The sequence below is a fragment of the Urocitellus parryii genome, chromosome 1 (genome assembly GCF_045843805.1).
Source record: "Urocitellus parryii isolate mUroPar1 chromosome 1, mUroPar1.hap1, whole genome shotgun sequence".
NCBI classification, from domain to species: Eukaryota; Metazoa; Chordata; class Mammalia; order Rodentia; family Sciuridae; genus Urocitellus; species Urocitellus parryii.
In genome coordinates, this window is record NC_135531.1 from 218,252,525 (window position 1) to 218,273,879 (window position 21,355).

A 21,355-nucleotide genomic window follows, 5' to 3' on the forward strand; every position below is an offset into this window, starting at 1 on the left:
CTGGTGTCATTTAAAATATGCCCCCTCTGCTGTATGATTTTGGAACTACTCAAGACAAAAAATATATTTAAACAGCGCCCCCTATGTGAGATACTTCACAACCACTTCAACAGTCTTAAAGCAAGGACAATTCACAGTGCCAAGGAATTTCTTTATTAAACAATAAGTACGCTTTGATTTTAAATGCAAACAATTTAAAATTCAAGCAAAACCCACTTGGCTTTTAGATAAGCAAACAGATTTAGACATGTGCTATCCTTTAGAAAAATGTTATAGAACCACAAATATATATAGTACGCGCATGTATGAGTAAATTCTGCTCCTATAAGGGTGACAGATTTCCAGTCTTTTCTCTGAAGGAGATATGTCGTGGGTCAAAACCCTGATTCAATCCTATTATTTCAGGATTTCTTCAAAAGTCGCCTTGAGTTAAACTGCATTAGAGTTATAAGAATCTCCCAGCAGGTGCTAGTTAAAATTTCTAATACCTCAGCATAAAGAAATAGATTCTCAGGGCTGGGGAGATAGCCCAGTGTTAGAGCAGGAGCATACATGAGGCCCCCTTGGTTCAATTTCCAGCACAGAAACAAAAAAAGGCAGTAAAAAACAAATAAACAAACAAATGCTTCAGGGATAAACCCAGGAATCTTTACTTATATAAAAACTCACTGTGACATGCCTACTGAGGCTAGAGAATCACCGCCCTGAAGTATAAGATGTAAGATAACTTTTCTAAGAACAATGATCATATTGATAACAATGGTCAAATTTTGCTTTTAAAATGGACTTTTATCTAATTATTTGAATCATTTTTTGATTCCATGCTTTAAAAAACAATATTCTCTGTACTCATATTTATAGACCATCATTTATTCTAATGATAAGTATCTAACTTGCAAGACAAATCCACTCCCAAATCCTTACTGTTTCTGTAGATGACATGGGCTCTGTCCAAATCGAGAAAAGGGTTAAGAAAATACATTTTTTCTCTTCACTTCATTCACTGTGTTGAAGTGTTCTCTAGATCACTAGGCAGGAATTTTACTGACTTAAATCTCATTTAAATCCCAGACAAGAATATGTCAATAAAAATTAATTAAACACCCCAGAGTACAGCTAAGCCCTTTTAGTTAGACTATATCCTGATCTTAGAATAATCCAAATTCCCTGGTAATTTTAAAAATCATTCAAAACTCTACAAATTAAAAATAATAATAATAATACAAATTTCTGACATTTCTTAAAACAATAATTATTTTTTTCATGTTTCTTTAAGTCAGTATAACAATACCATAGGAAAAAATACCCTGGAGGTAAAAGGAAATCAGAATATATTAAGGTTGGGTTTGATGTGTGGTTTAAAGGATGTCTCTTTTTGTCACTATTTAAATATTTGCAATGTTAAAAAAAAGAAGTAAATTTTTTAATATAATTTTATTTTCAAGTAGAATTCTAACTATCAATTTCATGTCAAGTGAGAACTGTCATTGAAATCTGAAAATCTGGGGTCAAGTCCTGGCTCTGTTAAGCATTATCTATATGATTTAGCCCATGATCTTGGATCCAATTTTTTTTTTCTATCTACTAAATTGGGAAAAAGCTAAGTATTCTTCTGACTATGCCCATATGTTAAAAGAATAAAAATGACAACATATTTGAAAGTACATTAAAAACTGTGTCACTACTAATATAAAAGCATGATATATGTTCCTCATTAACCAGTGTGAGAGAAAAGATGTTGCACTGTTTTAAACTACTCAGACTGCCTCCCACAGAGTATACATTAATTTGTTCAAAGAAATCAAAAGCATTTGCATTTTAAATCCAAATTTTGTATAATTATAAGTTTAAATATTATATAGACACTAGTCAAGGCCAGGCTAATATTGATTAAAGGAATGTGTGAATAAATATAAAATTCATTCTTCTCCATCAGGTATATACATTGGTTACACCAAGTAAGAGGGATGTCTCAGCGAAGCATACCTCTAGAATTCTGCAATACTACCCATGTAATGGTTGAGATAAGAAGTGTCCCCCAAAAGCTCATGTGTGAGACAAAATGCAAGAAAGTTTAGTGAGATGATTGGGTTATGAGAGTCCTAACCTAGGCAAAGCATTAATCCCCTGATAGGGAGTAACTGGGTGATAACTGTGGGCAGGTAGAGTGTGGCCAGAGGAGGTACGTTGAAGGGGGAATGTCCTTGGGGTTTATTTTGTCTGTGGTAAGGAGAACAGTCAGTCTCTCTCTCTCTCTCTCTCTCTCTCTCTCTCTCTCTCTCTCTCTCTCTCTCTCTCTGCTTCCTGGTGCCAACTCCGAGCTGCTTTCTTCCACCACCATCCTTTCTCCCTGTTCTTGAACTCATGAGCTTAAGTCATCCTCCTGCCTTAGTTTCCCAAGTAGCTGAGACTACAAGCATGTGCCTCAACACTCAGTTTAAAGAAAGTTTTTAAAAGCTTTGGCAAAAGAATAGATGATTAGTTTAATAAACGGTATGTGTATGAGTGTATATTCATTTGGAAAAAACCTAGATTCCTATGATATATATAAAAACATATCATGCAGCATTAAAGACCAAAGCAAGAAGGAAAATGTTAAAATGACTAGATGAGAATACATTCACAAGACAGAGGAAAAGAATTTCTTAAATAAATAAGACGCACAAAAGTAGAATTAACTAAACTAAAATAAAAGTGTTCTGTATCCTAAGAGACCCTGTAAACAAAGTTAAGGCAAATCACAATTAGTGAGAAAACAGAATTGCAACATTTATAGTTGCCAAAGACTAGTATCTATACCACAGAAAGGACTCTCACTGATCATTAAAAAAAAAGACAAATGACACAGTAGAAAAATACAGATAATTCACAAACAAGAGGGGAAAATAGCCAGAAGTAAATGAAAAGATGTTCAACCTTACAAAAAGTCAAGGTGATACAAATTAGCACAGCAACTAAATTTTGTTAAACATTGGGAAAAACTAAAAATTCTGAAAACACAGAGGCAATAGTGCTGGTGTGTGCAACCACTTTGGAAAATAAGCCACAATATCTAGTAAAACTGAACAGGCATCTGCTCAACAGCTGAGCAATTCCCTCCTATACACATACTGTAGGGACACCTTGCACAAAGGACAAGAATATACACACAAGCTAAGTTATTATGATGGAGAAACAATAAGTTATGATAACTATGTACAATTAAATGCAATTAAAGTTGGATCTACATTCATTAATATGGATTAATCAAAAATGTCAACTGAAAACAGTAAGTTGCAGAGCAAAATATTTTGAATACATGATTAAAATGTTACAGTGCTCTATGTTTTTGTAAAGGTATAAAAATGCAGAAGTAAAGGATACTCATCAACCTCAGAACATCAGTTCCCGTAGAGAAGAAAGAAAGGAGAAACAAAATAGAATTGGGAACAAAGGCACAAAGAGAGAGCAACCACATACTATATGAACAACATCTTATTTCTAAAAAAAAAAAAAAAGTTATATCTCTACATGCTGGGAATTGTTTCATGGGAAAAATGCACCTTACACACTACAAAATGATAAACTTCAAAAACAGTACAAGTTAAAGAAACCAGACAAAAGTTTATAGGTTATATATCATATGAATCTACTTTTATGAAACGTCTAGAATTGGTAAATCCATAGAGACAAAATGTAGACTGGTGGCTATAGGGACATGGAGGGGAATATGGGAAGTGACTGTTTAATGGAAACAGTGATGCTGTTAGGGTATATAAATGTTTTGAAACTAGACAAACACAATGTTGGCATGATAATATGAATGAATATACTAGATACACTATAAACATGGTTAAAAGCTTAAGAATATTTTTAGAGATTAGTTTTATGTTTTATGAATTTTGCCTCCTTAATTAAAAAAAGTCAAAACATAATATTCCTAGGAATAGAAGAACATACAAAAAAAATTAGAGTAACCAAGGAGGAGAATCTCAAAGTGGTCATAAAAGAGATGATATGGCCTGAACTACTACAATGCCACACAGGTCATGTAAGGTGGATAAATCTCAGAACTGTCTTTTCAAAAGGACTTGATAAGGGCTGGGGATGTGGCTCAAGCGGTAGCGTGCTCACCTGGCACGCGTGCGGCCCGGGTTCAATCCTCAGCACCACATAAAAAGATGTTGTGTCCGCCGAAAACTAAAAAATAAATATTAAAAAATTTCTCTCTCTCTCTCTCTCTCTCTCTCTCTCTCTCTCTCTCTCTCTCTTTTAAAAAAAAAGGACTTGATAACCAATTGGATAAGGAGAGACAAGAATGAAAGATGCTGAAGGTGAGTTAAAGTTTCTGATTTTCTAATGTGGGGAGAGAGCATTCCATTCCCAATGAATGGAAACAGAGGGTAAAGAGCAAGTTTAAGAGGAAAAGTATTCGATTTGTTTGGAATATGCTGGGTTGAGATGCACATGGGCTTTATAAGTGAAGGAATCCAGCAGGCAGCCCAGGATAAAATTCTAGTCTAGATTTATAATACCACGATTGAGGCCATGGAAGTAGATGAGTTCACCCAGGCAATAAAATGAAAATAAGTTTTAAGACAAAGCTCTTAAGGACACCAGTACTAAAATCCTACAGCAGAAATCTGCAAGAGGGAGAGGTCAGCAAAGTGTTTCAGGATGGAAAGAACAGTCAAAAATGTTCCAAACTCCTGAGACATTGAAATAAGAACTGAGAAATAGATCTTCAGGAGTAAGGTGGTCCTCAGAGACTCTGGTGACACCAATTTCCTGCCAAGATGCAGAAAAGTTGAATAGAAAACACTATTCAAATGCTTAAAAACCCAAAGGCCTCAATACAGATGCAGGTACCAGTAAAATCGGAGACTCTCTTGAAAAAAAAGAACTTTGGCTAGAGAAGAAAGGAGAGATGATTTTAAAAAAACAAAACAAAAACCTCTCTAGAGGGTTACAAAGACTCACTTCTCACAGAACCGAAAACTACACTATTGCTTCTCAAATGTTTTCACCAGAACTACCCAAAATGGGCAGCGGGGATTGGGGAGGTGAGGGGAGTGGGGGCACCATTGCACATCATGTTAAATCATGTTAAGAGGAATAAGCCAGACTCAGAAAGTCAAGGATCATATGTTTTCTCTCATATGTGGAAGCTATAGAAAAAAAAAACAAAAAACAAAAAAACAGAGGGAAGGGATCTCATGAAAACAGCAGAAAAACCAATAGAGGACAGGAATCAGAAAAAGAGAGAAGTGGAGGGAAAGGAGAGGTCCTGGACAATGAAGTTGACCTAATTATGTTATGTGCACATACAAATAAATCACAACGAATGACACTATAATGTATGATTACAATGTACCCTTAAAAACGTACTAAAGTAATTGCACAGCCCTTCCCATCTCAGGGTATACAATAATGCAAAGATATTTAATTTGTTCTTAAAAAATCATGTAAACTGTGATTCTATTCAACTACAGGAATGTTTATCTTCATGTAAAAATGTTTCCTCTCATTTTCAATTAAAACTTTTGTTCCAAAAGGTGTTTACCAAACAACTTCAACTCCTCCATGACCCTCCCACAGTCCCCACATGAGCCACATGTATGCACTCGTCATATATTCCCATTATGAGAAATATGGAGGAGGTTTTTCATTTCACAAGAGGGAAATCCCCTGGAAATCTCTTTGAAAAGCACCTGACAAAGTACAAGACTCATCAACTCTACATGAACAGTAAACATTCTTCCCTTTACTATTCTTAAAACTATCCTCAACCTTCAAATTATACTCCAATATCATGGACTTTGGTGGGTAAATCAGTGTTGAGAGACTTTATGCTTCCTCTTCATCTTTCTCAACTAAAGAATCATTATTTATTAAGTATGTTATACATGGAGGTTGACCAAAAACCTTCAAATATTTAGTCATTTTTCTCTGAACCCCTCCCATATCTTTCCCAAGGTGCAGGCATGGTTTGTAAAGGGACCCTTATGCTTTGGGGACAAAGGCAGGTTCAGCCTAAATGAGGTCATTAAAACAAAACATCAAGTTCCCAGTGCCCTAAGATTCCAAGCCAATGACCTACAGAGTGTTCCAGCTGATCTTAATTTCCTTGGCACAGCATGGTCAGAGTACTGTAATATAATGCAAAATGGCTCTAAAAAGAAACCAGATACTGGCCAGAGTCTTGCCAATACACAATTAAATAATACCAAAGTAGCCCTTTCATCTGAATACTGTGCTTCACACGCATATGTCACCCTTCCCAAGAATGAAAGCAATCTTCCACTGTGAATGTGAATTGATTGAAAAACTTTCCTGGACTCAGCCCCATAAAGTATCCTTGCTTTTTAACTGGCATACATGTGCTAGTAGACTGAAAATACTTACAAGGAGGACAAAGAGACAAAGAACAGAACTTATTCTGAGCAAGCATAATCCAAATTTAGAATGTGCTTATAATGGTAAAACAAAACTCAAACGTTTATCCTGACAAGGATCTCGGTACCATCTAACAATATCAGACCCCTCCCAGAAAATAAACTAAATTTCACGTTTCTAAGTTTCTTTACAAATTCAATATCATTTATATTAAATTATCAGTATATTCCCAAATATTCTCTCATTTAACAATCATTTTTCTGCTCCTTCCCCAAACACTTATCCATTCATTCAGCAAAACTTTACCAAGTGCCTGTTAAGTAACATGTATTGTTTGCCTGATGGAGACTGAATAAATAAAACTTGATAAAGCAAAGTTCCTATCTTTGCAGAGCTTATGTTCCACGGGGAAAAGGCTAAGAGTAAACATATATATGTATTAACATGTGATATGTCAGATGACAATAAGTACTAAGAAAATTAGGCTGCATAAATGCTATTGTTTGGGTTTCTCATGTCCTTCATATGTATTAAAAGTTTGGTCCGAAGTCCATGTGCTATTAGGAGGTGGTGGAACGTTTGAGAGATGCAGCCTAGTGGGAGGAAATTAGACCACTGGAGTCATGTCCTTGAAGGGGAGATTGCAACTCCAGCCCTTTCCTCCCTCTCTCTCTTAATTACTTCCCAGTCACCATAAGGTTGTAGTTTTGCTCCATGAGAGCTCCTCAGAACAATCGGCTGCCTTGCCACACATTCAAAAATCATGGGGTCAACTAATCATAAGCTGAAACCTTCAAATCTGTGAGCCATAATAAACCGTTCCTCTTTTACATTGGTTATCCCAGATATTTTGTTACTGTAATAAAAAGCTAACAGTAAAGGAGAGAGGGAGTACAGAGGTGATGAAAGATAATGTTAATCTTTGAATTTCATCTGAGCTAAAATCATCTTTAATTGTCATCTGGTGAATCACTTAGGGCCTCCTATAATACATCTGAAAACAATAAATTGAAAACACATAACTCAAGAAAGGTTTGCTACCCAGTCAGATTCATTCATTTTCTCAATTTTATTAGCAAAGCTTTACCATTAATGATTTAGAACTCTTTCACTTAAATGCACTTTGTTTAAACTAATACTCTTAGGAATATCTGGACAAAATGTGTTAATTTTATCATACCTTGAACAAACCAACATACTCTAAGGCTTTTGCAACTTTTTTTCAAAAGTGGCTTTTGTCTTAGCTTTGAAATGAATTTTCATCAAAAGTTTATGATTTCAGATTTAGCATATTCAGTTTAATAAAAATGTCAACCACATAATTAAAGTTAGTCTTAACATATCAATCAGCCAAATCAGACACACATTCTATCAGGTAAAATTTAACTTTAATTTTCAATTAAATAGAGATATCAATATCCTTCCAAGAGAAAAATTACTATAAATCATTGAAAAAATAAATCATGGGTTATATTTTATAAGAGAAATAGCTGATTGCAGTCAAAATTTAAAATAATACAGAACCAAGCGTTCTAAGGAGATGAAGTGCTAAAAAGTACATAGAATTCCTTTGGTAATTGTATGAATGTACATTTATATGTCTGAGTTTCAGCTTTAGACCTAATTAAATAAAAACCAAGTATGGAACTAGAAATAGCTCCATTAAATAAAGTACTGATGATGATAAAAATTTCTTATATTTTTAATAAAAACAAATTCAGTCCAGTCTTTAGCATATAATTTTTTAAGACGTAGAAAATATTAAAATACTATATTATGGATTATGATGAGAACTAACTGGAATGGAAATGAATAGTTCATAACATGATTTGCTAAAACAAATTTACCACAATACTGAATTAGCACTAAAAAACTGAAAGAAATCATGTATGAGTTTTATCACTGAGTTTTACTTAATAACCTGAAATTGTTGGTAGTCCCAGCTATTAAGAGTATTAGCTAGGATAACTGTTATGGTTTAGATAGAAGTGTCCCCCCACAAGCTCATGTGTGAGACAATGCAAGCATTTTCAGAAGGGAAATGTTTGGGTGTGGGAGCCTTAACCTAGTAAGTACATTAATCTGTTGATATGACTAATGAGGAGGTAACTGTAGAAAGGCAGTAGCACCTGGAAGAAGTAACTCACTAGGGTTGTGTCTTTCGAGTATATGTTTTGTCCCCAGTAAGCAGAACTCTCTGCCTCCAGGTTACCATGTCCTGAGCTGCTTTCCTTTGCCATGTTCTTCTGCCATGATATCTGATTCACATTGAGCCTACACCTATGAAGTCAGCTATGGACTGAGACCTTTGAATCTGTGAGCCAAAATTAACTTTTCTTCCTCTAATTGCTCCTATCAGGTCTTCTGTTCACAAAGACGCAAAACTGACTAGAAGAAAGAAATTGTAACTAAGACCTCCCTGCTTGCCACTGCACTCTGCTAAAGAGAGCTACCACGTCTAAGGTCAGGCATTTCCTAGGCAGTCCAGTCTCCGTACCCTAATTCTGAACAATTCTGCAGGGCTATCCAAGACCCAGAGTTCCTGGGATGGGTTGGGGCTTTTGCTACAGCTGCAGTGCAGACTGACTTCTTGTGTCCATTCTTGAAGTTGTTGCTTCCAAGAGCTCTCCCCAGGAAACTTCCTATGCAAACTTATGTTTTAAGTCAGCTTCCCTGGGAACCTTATCTGATGTGCTAATCTATATCATATCGGTGTTTGTAAGCACATTTTCTTTAAGCTACTGATCCACCCTATCTATATATTAGTCTATAAATTCATCTATATATAATTTTTTCTTGTACTACTGGAGATTGAAACTAGGGCCCGGCACATGCCAAGCAAGTGTTCTACCACTGAGCTACATCCCCATCCCATTTAAATTTTTTTCCATTTAATTTTAAGATAGTGTCTCACTAAATAACCTCAGCAGGTCTCAAACTTCTGACCCTCCTGCCTCAGTCTTCCCAGTAGCTGGGATTACAGGTGTACACCACCACACCCAACTAAATACTTATTAAGAATAGCAGAAAATATTTTGAAATACATGACAAAAAGCCATTTTCAGGAGTCAAAGTTTCTCACTGATGCAGTTTTTACTTTGTTCTTAGGAAACTCTTCCTTGTGTGTTATATCTTCTCTGACAACAGCCTGGACCTGGAAAAACTCAAGTCAAAAATAGAAAATTGAAGAGTTCAAAGCCAGCCTCAGCAATGATGAGGTAATGAGCTCTGTCTCTAAATATACATATAAATTTTTCTTGCACTACTGGAGGTTGTGCATATAGTGAGACCCTGTTTCTAAATAAACTACAAAATAGGGCTGGGGATGTGGCTCAGTAGTTGAATGCCCCTGAGTTCAATCCCAGGTACCAAAAAAAAAAAAAAAAAAAAAAAAAAAAAAAACAAAACAAAACAAAAAACCCAGGTTTGAGGCATTAAAAGATAGGAATCCCTTCTGATTCATGATGCTTTAATTAATCATTAAAGGAACTTTCCCTGAGTGTGATGCACTAGAAGGTGACATGCCCCAAGGTATCAGGAAAAATCATGTGAATGTGAACACAAATGGGTTCTCTTGAAGACACATTTCAAGGAAAAGTACATATAGAAGATGAAGATCTGGAAACTGGTTTTCTTAAATCTATGAGTTTGTGTACCCCTTTGGGAGTGTTGGCATATATTAATAGGTATATGTCTCTCCATTTCCATATAATGACCACTCACCTAAATATTTCATCAGTGAAATGAATACTGAATAATTAAAACTTGCTAACATTTACATTGGTCTGAGAGACTCAAACCCATCTGATACTTCCATTCAAGATTTTCTGTACAGATTTTATAAATATACAGAAAGCTGAAAAGTGTGTACTCATTATACACACTTTAGCCAAGTAGAGCCAAATGCACACTTCAGTTACAATTGCACTAAAGAAAAATACTGTATAAAGTCAGAAATGTCTCTATTAGTTTCATTACACTTGATTAAAAATTCCTATGTGCAAAATTAAAGCAAAAAATATAGATTGCTAAAATCCAATTAGTCCATGATTCTCACCTACAATTTTACTTTTGTAAATGGAATGTTTTAATAGAATTATAAATATTTTTAATTTAATGAAGACCAGGAAGATAATTTATCATGATTAGAAAAAATATGTTACAATTTGATAAAATTCGTTTTAATTATGTACTTATTTTCAATAATCCATACACTCAATCATTCTTTGAACATAAGAACCTAAATCAATGAACCATTTGGAAGGGAAAACAATATATAATTAGAACAAACAGATAAAGAAAGAAAACAATTCAGATTATGGAAAGCAATACATAATTAGACCAAATGGATAAGTAAGGCAAGTCAGATTATGGTAAAAACAGCAAAGGAAATAAACTGAGAAATGTAATAGGGTTTAAAAAAATAAAAATAAAAAAGCAGGCTACTTCGGAAAGTCTGGTCAAAAAAGTGTACCTTGCTCAGATGTTCTTATGCTAACACCTAAAGAATAAGGAGGAGTCAACTATGTAAAGAGCCAGGAAGAGTTTCCAGGCCCAGAAAACAGTCAAGCCAAAGATCTGATATGGGGGGGGGGGGGGGAGCTTATTTCAAGTTCACAACAGACAGGATGAAACTTCAGTATGATAAACAGAGGGTAAAATGCACAGGAGGTTTATAAAGTAGACAGGGATCAAACCATCTAGAGTCCTATAAGCCAAAGTTAGAAACAGAGACTTAATGTAAGTTATCAAAACTTTTCTACAGGGGAGTGACATGACATGATCTACATTTCTAAAAATTCCCTGTAACAACTGTATGGAGAATGGACCAAGACAGGCTAATGTAGAAGCAAAGCCATGTATGGCTTCCAGATATGGCTCCTGCAAGGAGAAAGGCAGTAGCTTAAATTAGGATTGAAGCAGCAGAGATGAAAAATATATAGATCCAAGTTGGCTTTGTGGAAAGATGTAACAGTAAATAAGAAGACCACAAAGTATTCCTCTTTGGTTTTTGGCAAGAGGAATTCAGAGAAGGACTGAGGATGTACTCATTCTACACACTTTAGCCAAGTAGAGCCAAATGCAATTGGACCTCCACCAGCCTCAAATGCTCACATCTTTTTTTTTTTTTTTTTTTTTTTTTTTTTGGTGCTTGAGGATTTGAACACAGGCCCTCATGCTTGCCAGGCAAGCACTTTACCACTGAGCCACAACCCCAGTTCAAATGCTCACATCTAATCTCATATTCTTATTTCTAAGTTTAAATACTTGGTTCTGTACTTCATCTTCACACCTCAACCTGGTCCCTCTTAGATGTGAGACACTTCCTGATTCACTTTTTAATATATAAACCTTGACTCTGATGCACAATATTTAATTTATCCAAACCCTCCTGTTCCCATCATTTCCATGAAGGTAGCCTTGGTGCTCCTTCTCCAAAGGCACTCCAAATGTGCTCTTTATCAAAAGAGGTGTGGTGACCATATGGGAAGATGTGCATGGAGACTGAGAGGGAGATTCTACCAGTGAGACCAAAGAAACCTTCCACAACTCCTGTATCTAACAGCACATGAGTCATTAGTGCTTCAAGAGCCATCCAAATCACTTGCTCTGGGAATAGAATAAAATTATACAGCTTTAGGACCCAGAAAGTGTGGGCAATGGTCTATTATCACATCACCTAGCAGTCGTAAAACAGTGCTGACTGACTCCCAGATCACTATCTTTCAATCACATCATAATGACTCACCTCTTTCCAGATACAATATTAAAAGTGGTACATAGGATGTTTTATAAGTGTAATATTCTTTGGAGCTATTAAGGGTTTTAAAACCTTGAGAGTGACCTGTCAACCCAACCAGAACATATAGCATTACATCTATATGTGTGAATAAACCACAAAATTATTAATGATATTTTGAAACAAAAGCATTTATAAACTCATTAAGAAATTAAAACTCCTATATGTGTTTATTTTCTCTCCAGCTTTGAAAAATATTAAATGTTTTGGCCAAAAGAAAGGACAAGGATTCCCTTCCTATATCAGTTCATTTGTTTCTCTACTAAATTAACTCTGGATACTTCCCTCTCTCCTTGTGGCCCTTCCTAGGGTCTCCCTGGAGCTACACTTCATCAAAAATGCTGAAGAGACAATTCCCAGTCCCACTTATACATGTAATCCTGCTAACACATGTAAATGTATACTTACACAATAGAACATATTACTCTTCCATATGAGCAGACATTTTCTAAAGTAATATCCGTAAGATTGCAGAAATCTTTTTTATATTAATTGATTCACATTTATATTATTAATCCATGGATGACTCCATTTTCCCCTTCTTGATAGAACATTATATATGTCCCCAGGGAAAAACAAAGCAGAAACTAGGTTTTCAAAAAGTGAAAAAATAAGCCCATATTGAAGATAAAGGTTGGACTGCAAATGTACCCTGAGAATCAAAAGTAAAAGCTTGAAAAATGGAAGCTCTGCTAGAGGATTTAAGTTTTGAAATAGGAAGAGGCAGCTGTCTTCTACTACAAATGAAGACAACTAGCAAGAGGTTGAGAGGATACTGAGTGGGTACCTTCTGTCATCAATGGCTAAGGGACCTCACTAAGATGTACATTCAGGACATCCTTGAAGAGTGACATCAACTAAAAACATTGTCTAGTAAATATGTGTCATATATTAAATAAATTGAGGCAAATAAACTGGATACCATGAAACTGATGGGCTAAGTCAGACAGACAAATTCATGTGTCATCCTATATCACACATGTATGAAAAGAATTAGTTTGTGTGCCCTCTTATTTTTGTTTGAGATTTTTTTCTCCCAGGACACTAGCTGTCCACTGTCTCTTCCCTGCCTCCAAATACCATGCCTACTGAACCTATACCTCCTCATGGAACCTCCCACACCCTTGCTGAGCAAGCACTGGTCCACATCCCTGCTGTCCCCTTGGCCACAACTGGTAAGAGTGGGACACACTGAGCTAATAACTCTCTCCAGATACAGACTCCAGTCAGTAATGAAGTACTGATCCACTAATGTTACAACTTAGGGGTGTCCACTGGCAAGCAAAACTACATAGAAATATCAGAAACGGATCTGCAAGAAGCAAAGACTACGAGGTATGCCTGTTGGAGAATAAAAGAGAACAGAGAAAGTGGTTTTCATGATTGCTGACTTTCTAATTCTCAGTTCTAATCTCTTATGAGACCATTGAACTATTGACCTTTAGGTACTAAAATATAACCTCTCAGGCTAGTTCATTTAAGGCTCTGTTTCCTCCAATCAATCAATACATGGCTAGAATAGCTACAAAAGTCCATTTGCAATATTCCCAGTTTTTCTCATCTAAATAGATTTGTCCACAGTTTTGAAAGGTCAGAGTCTAAAAGTGGTAGAGATTAAGAGCAGCACTAATTGATTCTGTACATATGTCAAAAAGAAAAACATAAGACAAAACCTTCTGTCCTTTCCCAGGACATTACTACTCAGTGAGTTCTGCAAGAGATTCAAGTATTCTGAAAACAAAGATCATGGTTTAGTAACCCCACTTTGAGAAGCATTGCTGTAAAGCCTACTTTAACATTACTACAAAGATATGTACACTTATAACTTCAACAAAATAATTATATTCACCAAACATCTGTATTCAAAAGTAGCAAATTGCTCTTAGAAAGATAGATTTGTTTGAAACCCTATTAAGAACAAGTATTGTTTTTGTTATTCTCTCTGCATATATATTTGTGTTTCATTTCACATTAAATGGGATTTTGTAAAACAGCTTGGAGGGCCAAAATACAATTTATGTTGTTGTTTCCATCTGAAAATGAATTTAAACTCCCAAAGAACTAATTTGCAGACTTTTGAAACATAGCCAGTTTATAATTTGAGGATTTCATGTGCCATTCCAACTGAGAAAATTTGATTATGGATGGTTTTAGATGGTACCACGGCATTGTTGTTATTTTTGTTAGGGAATAATGGCATTTGGGTCTTATTTTTTTTAATTCATTTTTTTCAAAGATGCTTATAAAACTAGGTAGAGTTCCAATGACAAGATATCCATGATTTCCTCTAAAACATTTCAACAAAGACAATGAAAACTTACAAAAGGAATATATAAAATAAATGGTGCAAAATCTTGATAATCGCTGAGTCTGCAAAACTGAGAATGTGGCAGATTTTGTTTCTATTTCTGTGCATATTAGAAAAAAAGGAGTATATGAAAACTCAATTAATGTAGCAGTCACCCAAGATTCCTTTTAGAGCACACATACAGGCTCAGCACAGACAAACCAGAATAATTACTGACATCACAAAGAAATGACATAACAGGCCTTTTAAATTGGGGACAGAGATTCATTTATCTTTTGAAAGTCCCTGACAGACAAAAGGAAATAAATTAAAGTCAGAGCACATGGAAAACTAATTCCTTAATTATTTGGAAGACATTATTTTTCCAGAATATACAAAAAAGTCTTAACTTACTACAAAGTAGTCCAGAAATAGTGTGTGAGAAGCAGAGCACACAGAGACATGATACTCTTTTTGATCTCCCTCATTTCAACTGCAGAAGGATGGGCAAACCAATTCCAGTTTTGCATGTTCATTTTTCAATCTTAAAAGGTAGGTGGCACTTCCTACTGTTCTCAAAATATAATATCCAGTGGATCATAAACTATACATAAAAGCCAGTTATTAATGACACTCATAAGTATTTCTTGATATGTTCAAGAACTTGATAGATTTTTCACATCAATCTTAGGGATGGGAAAGCTAAAGAAAAAAAAACACAAAGAGATAGTTGCATTTCAAGAAGTGGGGGGGGGGATAGAGAAATTCCAGGTCCTTAGACAAATATTAACAAATAGCATGTGTTATTCCTCGTATTCTTGTATTATAAGTAGAGTTGTAGCTAATAATGCTGATGTATGTTTATTGCTTATAAAACTCTTATGGCCCAAATTTTGTTCTCTTAAAATATTTCAGTAAAATCCTCAAGAAATGCAGATTTCAGGTTGAAATTATGCCACTATTAGGTACCTAGCACTTCTTAGACTCAATTTACACATCTGTAAAAGAAGAGCATTAGGCTAAATGAGCTTGAAACTCCCTCCCAACTCAAATATTCCAGAATACCCTGTTTCACAAAGCTTAATCTTTCACATGTTCAGAGACTTTATTCTGAATCAGTTATACTATATAGTCCCAGAAAGTAATTAACTAAACTTACTGCACAAACTGTGTCCGAGCATTAAAATGACCCAGGGACTGAAAAGCTTGAGACAAGAGGGCTAAAGATCTCTTACTCCTTACTTTTCTTCAAGTAATAGGTGTTTAGAGTTCATTACTAAAGGATGATTTCCTAGCAAATTTCAATCAGAAATTAGAAAAAAAAATAGAGTTTAAAAATAACTTTTCTCATGCATGTATATAAAGGAAGGTACACTCTAAATCTGCATTATTGGTAAACATAAAGATATAGGTTGAGGATTATATGTGACCAGCACTATAAAAAGAGGGAGAAAGAATAAAGAATATAGATTCTGTCATTCTAGCTCTCATTTTAAAATAATAATACTGAAAGTCTACAATATTGTATTCCTTGGGGCATTTTATTTGCAAAAAGAGATAAAGCATATCCTATTTGTAGCTTCAATGTACTTTACCACTTATAGTCATATTGTTTTTTTTTTAATGAAGAAAAAAAAGTCAGTCTGTTCTGTAAAATGATTTTTTGACTTTGGTTTTGAAAGACGAAATTAAATTTAATATTTCTAGTCTGGGTTCTCTTACACTTTCTGGTCACTTATTTGTAAATAGCAAGTAACAATCCTCCACTTTCCCTATTAGGAGAAAAGAATTTTTAAAATGACTGGGATGGTTAAAAAAATCAAAAACAATATAAAGAAAAGTCATCTTCTCCTAAATGATTTCCATCATAAGTGATATTTGATAGAATAATACAATTACATACAATCCCTTACATCATCCCAACTAAAAGCTAGAGATAACTGGACCAGGAACACCATCTTGTAAAAAAGATATGTGTGTCACAACAATACTGAGCTTGGGAAATTACTGATAGACTCATGTGTTCTCAAAACCTCCCTCATTCCAAAGAACTGAGCATGTACAAAAGAATAAAAACAAAAGGGACAAGTTCTAAATGCAAAGTCTAGGTGGGGGCAAAAGGAAATATCAAAGAAAGAAAAGGAACCTTTCTTTTCTGCAACCTGGGAACACTCTTCACAGAAACCCAGCCTTTGAGCCTAGGGAGAGACTGGCAAGAAGGGATCCTGTAAGGTGGAATACCCTTCTAGGATCAGTCACTAGAAGTCAAGCCAGGACCCTGTGCTCGTACGTGCACATGCAGCGATCTTTCTCCAACAGGACAGAAGAAACCTACTGGAGTAAACAACAGCATAGCATCTTTTTCTCATTTTCCACTTTGGTAAACCTGACCTACAAAAACACTGTTCCCTAAATCCCCCTCTAGTCGTGACTATCCACACTCAGGGTACATCCTCTTTGTTTTGCTGGTTCAAAACTTGGAGGCAGTATTTGACAAGAGATGAATTATTACAAAGGCACTGATTTTTTTTTCTCTCAAAATATATAATCATGATTAACATCTCTTGTTGCTTGGTCATTATTATCTAATTTGCATGAGTCTGTCTCATGAGAAATTTGAAAAGAAAGAAAATCATAAAAATAGATTCTATCTTCTAATCATCACTTACAAGTCATATGCACTCTGCAGCCAGAGCCTTCAAACTCTGGAATTCACTGAAAGAAAGAGGACACACTGAATCCTAAATTCAAATTACCTTTTGCCAGATTCATTACATCACTTTCCTTTAGTAAATAATAAGGTTGTCAAGGTGGGGGTTTAAAATGAAGATGAAAGAAAGCATTATAAGAGATCAGCCAATCCCCTTTTCACTATAGTTTCCCACCCCCTTCCAATTCCTGACTTAAAATCAATGATCTATTATCACTCGTAACTCTCCTTCATTTCCAGTGAATGAAATCAGCTTTTAGACACTGCACTTCATATATATTATCTCTTTTAACCTATCTCAACACTCTGTGAAGGAACCTTTTAACACTCCCATTATACAGCTGAGAAAACTAAGGCCCTAAGAGGAAAGCAAGCCCAAAGGACTATGTCAGTCAATAGAGTTATTTAGCTTAGGCCACACTAATTCTTTAATATTGTATAATACTGAAAATCTTAAAACTGTATTGATTCAGAACTCCTAAAATACTTGAATTTGATAATTTAGAAATGCATACCTGTTTTTTCCTTGAATTCGCTTTGGATAACAGGCCTGATGACAACACAGATGTAAATGGAGAACAGCACAGCTCAGGAAAAGGGTTTGGAATAGATGGCATTTCCAGAACATCAAGATCTTTCTTTTTTCTCCTACACCGAGAGAACATAGGATGTAATTTACATAAAGCAGAATGTAAAATATAATTGCTGTCAGGATTAAAAAGTGTTGTTAAGGCCAACATGTACCACTCTATGACAATGCTAATAATATATCAAGTGTAATGGGAAGGTCTGTGACATATTTTCTGGATATCAAAATAAAGTGTTAATTGATACAAATAAATCTACAATAGTCCTACTTTTTTTTGCCTTTAAAAAAATCACAAGACATGGAAACTCCATTTCCTGCACTTTAATAATCTTCCTGAAGCAACATTATGAACTATATAAATATTAGTGCAAAATTATCATAAGGAGTTAGACATTGTTAAGCATACATAAAATTGACAACGCATATAAAATACATTTAGTGAATTCATCTCTTTGATATTTTACCAGTCACTTTTGGAAGTTATGATTTATTAATTATAGCTGCAGTTCATGTCTCTTCAAAATTTCATTCACAATGTTGCCCACACACAGTCTGTTGATTTTTCAAATGCTTATAGATACTAAACAGAAAGGCAGTGCTTTTAAAGGGATAAGTTAATAGAACTTGTTAGTATAACAAGTCCATTGGAGAGTAATTTTAACTTCACTGAAGTCTGAGCACTTTGAAAACCTGAAGGGGGAAAAAAGTACCATTTAAATGTATGAAAATAAAGATTCATAGATTTTCATGCCGTTGTAGTCTTTTTTTTTTTCCTTCCAAAAGTATGTGCAAACTCTAAAGGCACTTTGTGCTGGATGCAATGGAGATTGAGAAACCTTTTAAAGCCTCTATTCTTTCCTGCTGAACAGTAAAGACTGCTCAAATGTTAATCCATGCTATGCCTCTCATGGGTCGCTGTAAGATTCTATGTGGGAGGTGAACTCATTAATGCTTTGATTTTTAAAAATATATAAAATTAAAAGGACTGTATATTTTGAAGACAATGTTGGGTCACTAAGCAGCAGCAGAGGGTGGACATTCTGGAGTTTGGCCTCCTAGTTCACACCAATGGACAGAGGCGAGAAACACGGAGAGCTCTCAATGAAACGGTGATGCTATTTATAATAAGGCGCTGCAAGATCGCAATGTCCTGCTGATCCGGTAGAAGCAAGCTCAAAGGGAATTGTCTTCAGAGACTTTCACAAACTTGGCCCAGCTCTGGGCACATGGCTCACCCCTAGAACCGCCTCTTCACCCCCTTGCCGGCTGCCAACCCAGGACACTCCCCCGCGCCCTCGGAGGGCTGCCTACCTGTCCACAACACAACCGCGGGTCGCGTCCGGAGGGGGCAGGAGCGCTCGCGCGTGGAGCCAGGGGGCTGGCGCCAGGTCGTGGGCGTCGCCCTTCCCCTGGGTAGCGCCACACACCTGGGCGGCCAGCGGCGAGTCCCGGGCAGCCGCCCTGCCCGCGGCGTTCTGCCCATCTTGCAGGGAAGTGGTCATTGTCGCCAACAGGGAGTCGTGGGCGTCATGGGCAACCCAGCGAGTGGGGAAAGGGGATCGGGCGGTGAGAGGCGAGGTGCCGGCTCCGCAGCTCGAGAGTTCTGCAGGTGCGGTGGCCTCGCCGCCTGCGCTCGCGGCCCCAGAGGTTGAGACGCTCGGCCGAGCTGTGTGCGAGGCGGCGGGGGAGGGGAGGGGGCGGAGGAGGAGGGTGGGGAGAGGGGAGGAGCGGCCGGTGGGTGGGGGCCGCGGGCGGCGGAGCGAAGCGAGGAGAAGCAAGGCGCGGAGGGGGCGGGGAGGGCACGCGAGTGTCGGGATCGCCCGGAGCTTGGCCGGGTGCGCTCGGTGGCGCTCCCAGCCGGCTACGGGGCCTTGGCTACTAGTCCCGAGGCCCTGACCGCCGCCTCCCCAGGTGGGCGCCTGAGCTAAGGCTGAGCCCGGGGTCAGAGTGGGCCCAGCGCCGCTGGGAGACCTGGACAGAGCTGAGCTGTTGCTGGCACTAAACTAGACCTGGCGACCGCCGGCGGGGCAGAGATCTGGGCTGCGCTGACCCTTCGACCCTTCCATTCTTTTTGCTCAGCTTAGGTGATGGGCCGCCATGACAGGCCCCACCATGCCAGGAGGGGGCATGGACCTGGTTTGCCCAGTTCTCTACCGTTTCTTTCCAGCACCTCACCGCCCAGGGTGGGGGCAGGGTGGGGAGGGGCAGTGAGGGATCAAGGGTGCTATCATTAAAAGAAACTACTGAGGTTTGAGAATTCTCAGCAAAGCAGGAGTAAATATGTCTGGAATGACATTATTAATTTTCTTTTTATTTATTCATTTTTATTTTGGGGAACTAAGAATCAAACGGCGGGGAAGGGGGCTTTACCACAGAGCTACATCCTCAGTCCTTTTTATTTCTTTGTGTATTTATTTTATTTTGGGACAGGGTTGGCTAAGTTGCTGAGGATCTCACTAAGTGTTGAGGCTGGCCTGGAACTTTCGATTCAAAGTCACTGTGCCTGGCTTTAATTTTCTTTTAATGATAGCAGCTTTTATTTAATGAAACTCATTCTGCCTTGTCCTATTCCATCCCAGGACATTTATTGTTCATTACGTAGATGTTTACCTCATTTTACACATAAGCAATATGAGGTTCAAACACCTTGTGCAAGCATATCATGTCCTGGGAGTACCTAATAAGTGGTGCAGTCAAGATTCCAATCCAGAAACTTGCTTCGCCAAAACCCAAACTGATTGAAATAGTGAATACATTGTGCTCACCCTGTGAGATGCAGAGCCCTTCATGCAGGTGTCCCCATCCCCATGCACTCTTGAGGATTTCCAAATGTTTTACATACTTTGTTCTTTGACCAAATTAGGTAACATCTGTCCCTGGCATCTGTTTCACCAGGTTTTCTTAACTTCCACAAACTCTGCCCAGAGAAAAGTAAACACTGTCTCCTGAAGAAGCCAGAGCCCCTTTCCCTAGCCTGATGCATGCTCCCTGTCCATGGCACCAACCCAACCACTGGTGACACTCAATGAGCCTGAACTTCATGGAGGAAACCTATGGTACTTCATGAAGACAAAACCTTCCAGTCAAATAATTTAAAGAATCCAAGGTCTTCATTTTCCTAATATCAAAATTAAGGCCTACAAAAAGGCAGGAGGTACCTAGGTCCATGGAGGTTGTGTTCTCTGGGATGCTTTATGGAAAGGCCAACAAGACCAAGTGGTGACTCTGCTGAAGGATCAAATGAATACTTTATCATGGTGATAGCTAACACTTATTGGTGATGTGTGTCAGGCAGAACCCTTCCTCATATACAATTCTCTGAATTGTAGTGTGGATTTTATGTATGGATTTTAAATGAGTTTATGTAAAACCCTTCAGATATATTGAGGTTCTTCCAGCACAATCAAAATGAAGTGTGTATTTGCAGATAATCTGAACTAAAGAAACAGAGAAAGCAACCAACTTTATTCATTATCATTATCTTGCTTTTAACCTAAAGTCTTGTTTGGCCATTTCGTCTAAGAATGATAGGTTTTGAGTATTGTAACAGCAGTTAATCAATGGCCAGAGTTTGTTCCCTCCCCATCACAAGTT

General features: G+C 37.1%; 1 protein-coding gene across 1 annotated transcript in view; it reads right to left on the bottom strand.

Annotated features, from left to right (window-relative positions):
- Grb14 (growth factor receptor bound protein 14) overlaps positions 1-19,436 on the bottom strand; it is a 112,036-nt gene extending 92,600 nt beyond the window's left edge. Inside the window, exons 1-2 of the mRNA XM_077802687.1 lie at positions 19,073-19,436; positions 17,688-17,820 (exon numbers count right to left, since the gene is read on the bottom strand). Of these exons, the coding sequence (XP_077658813.1) occupies positions 17,688-17,820; positions 19,073-19,263 (324 nt within the window). The 5' untranslated portion in view covers positions 19,264-19,436. The remainder of the gene's footprint in view (positions 1-17,687; positions 17,821-19,072) is intronic.
- Positions 19,437-21,355: the final 1,919 nt, after the last annotated feature.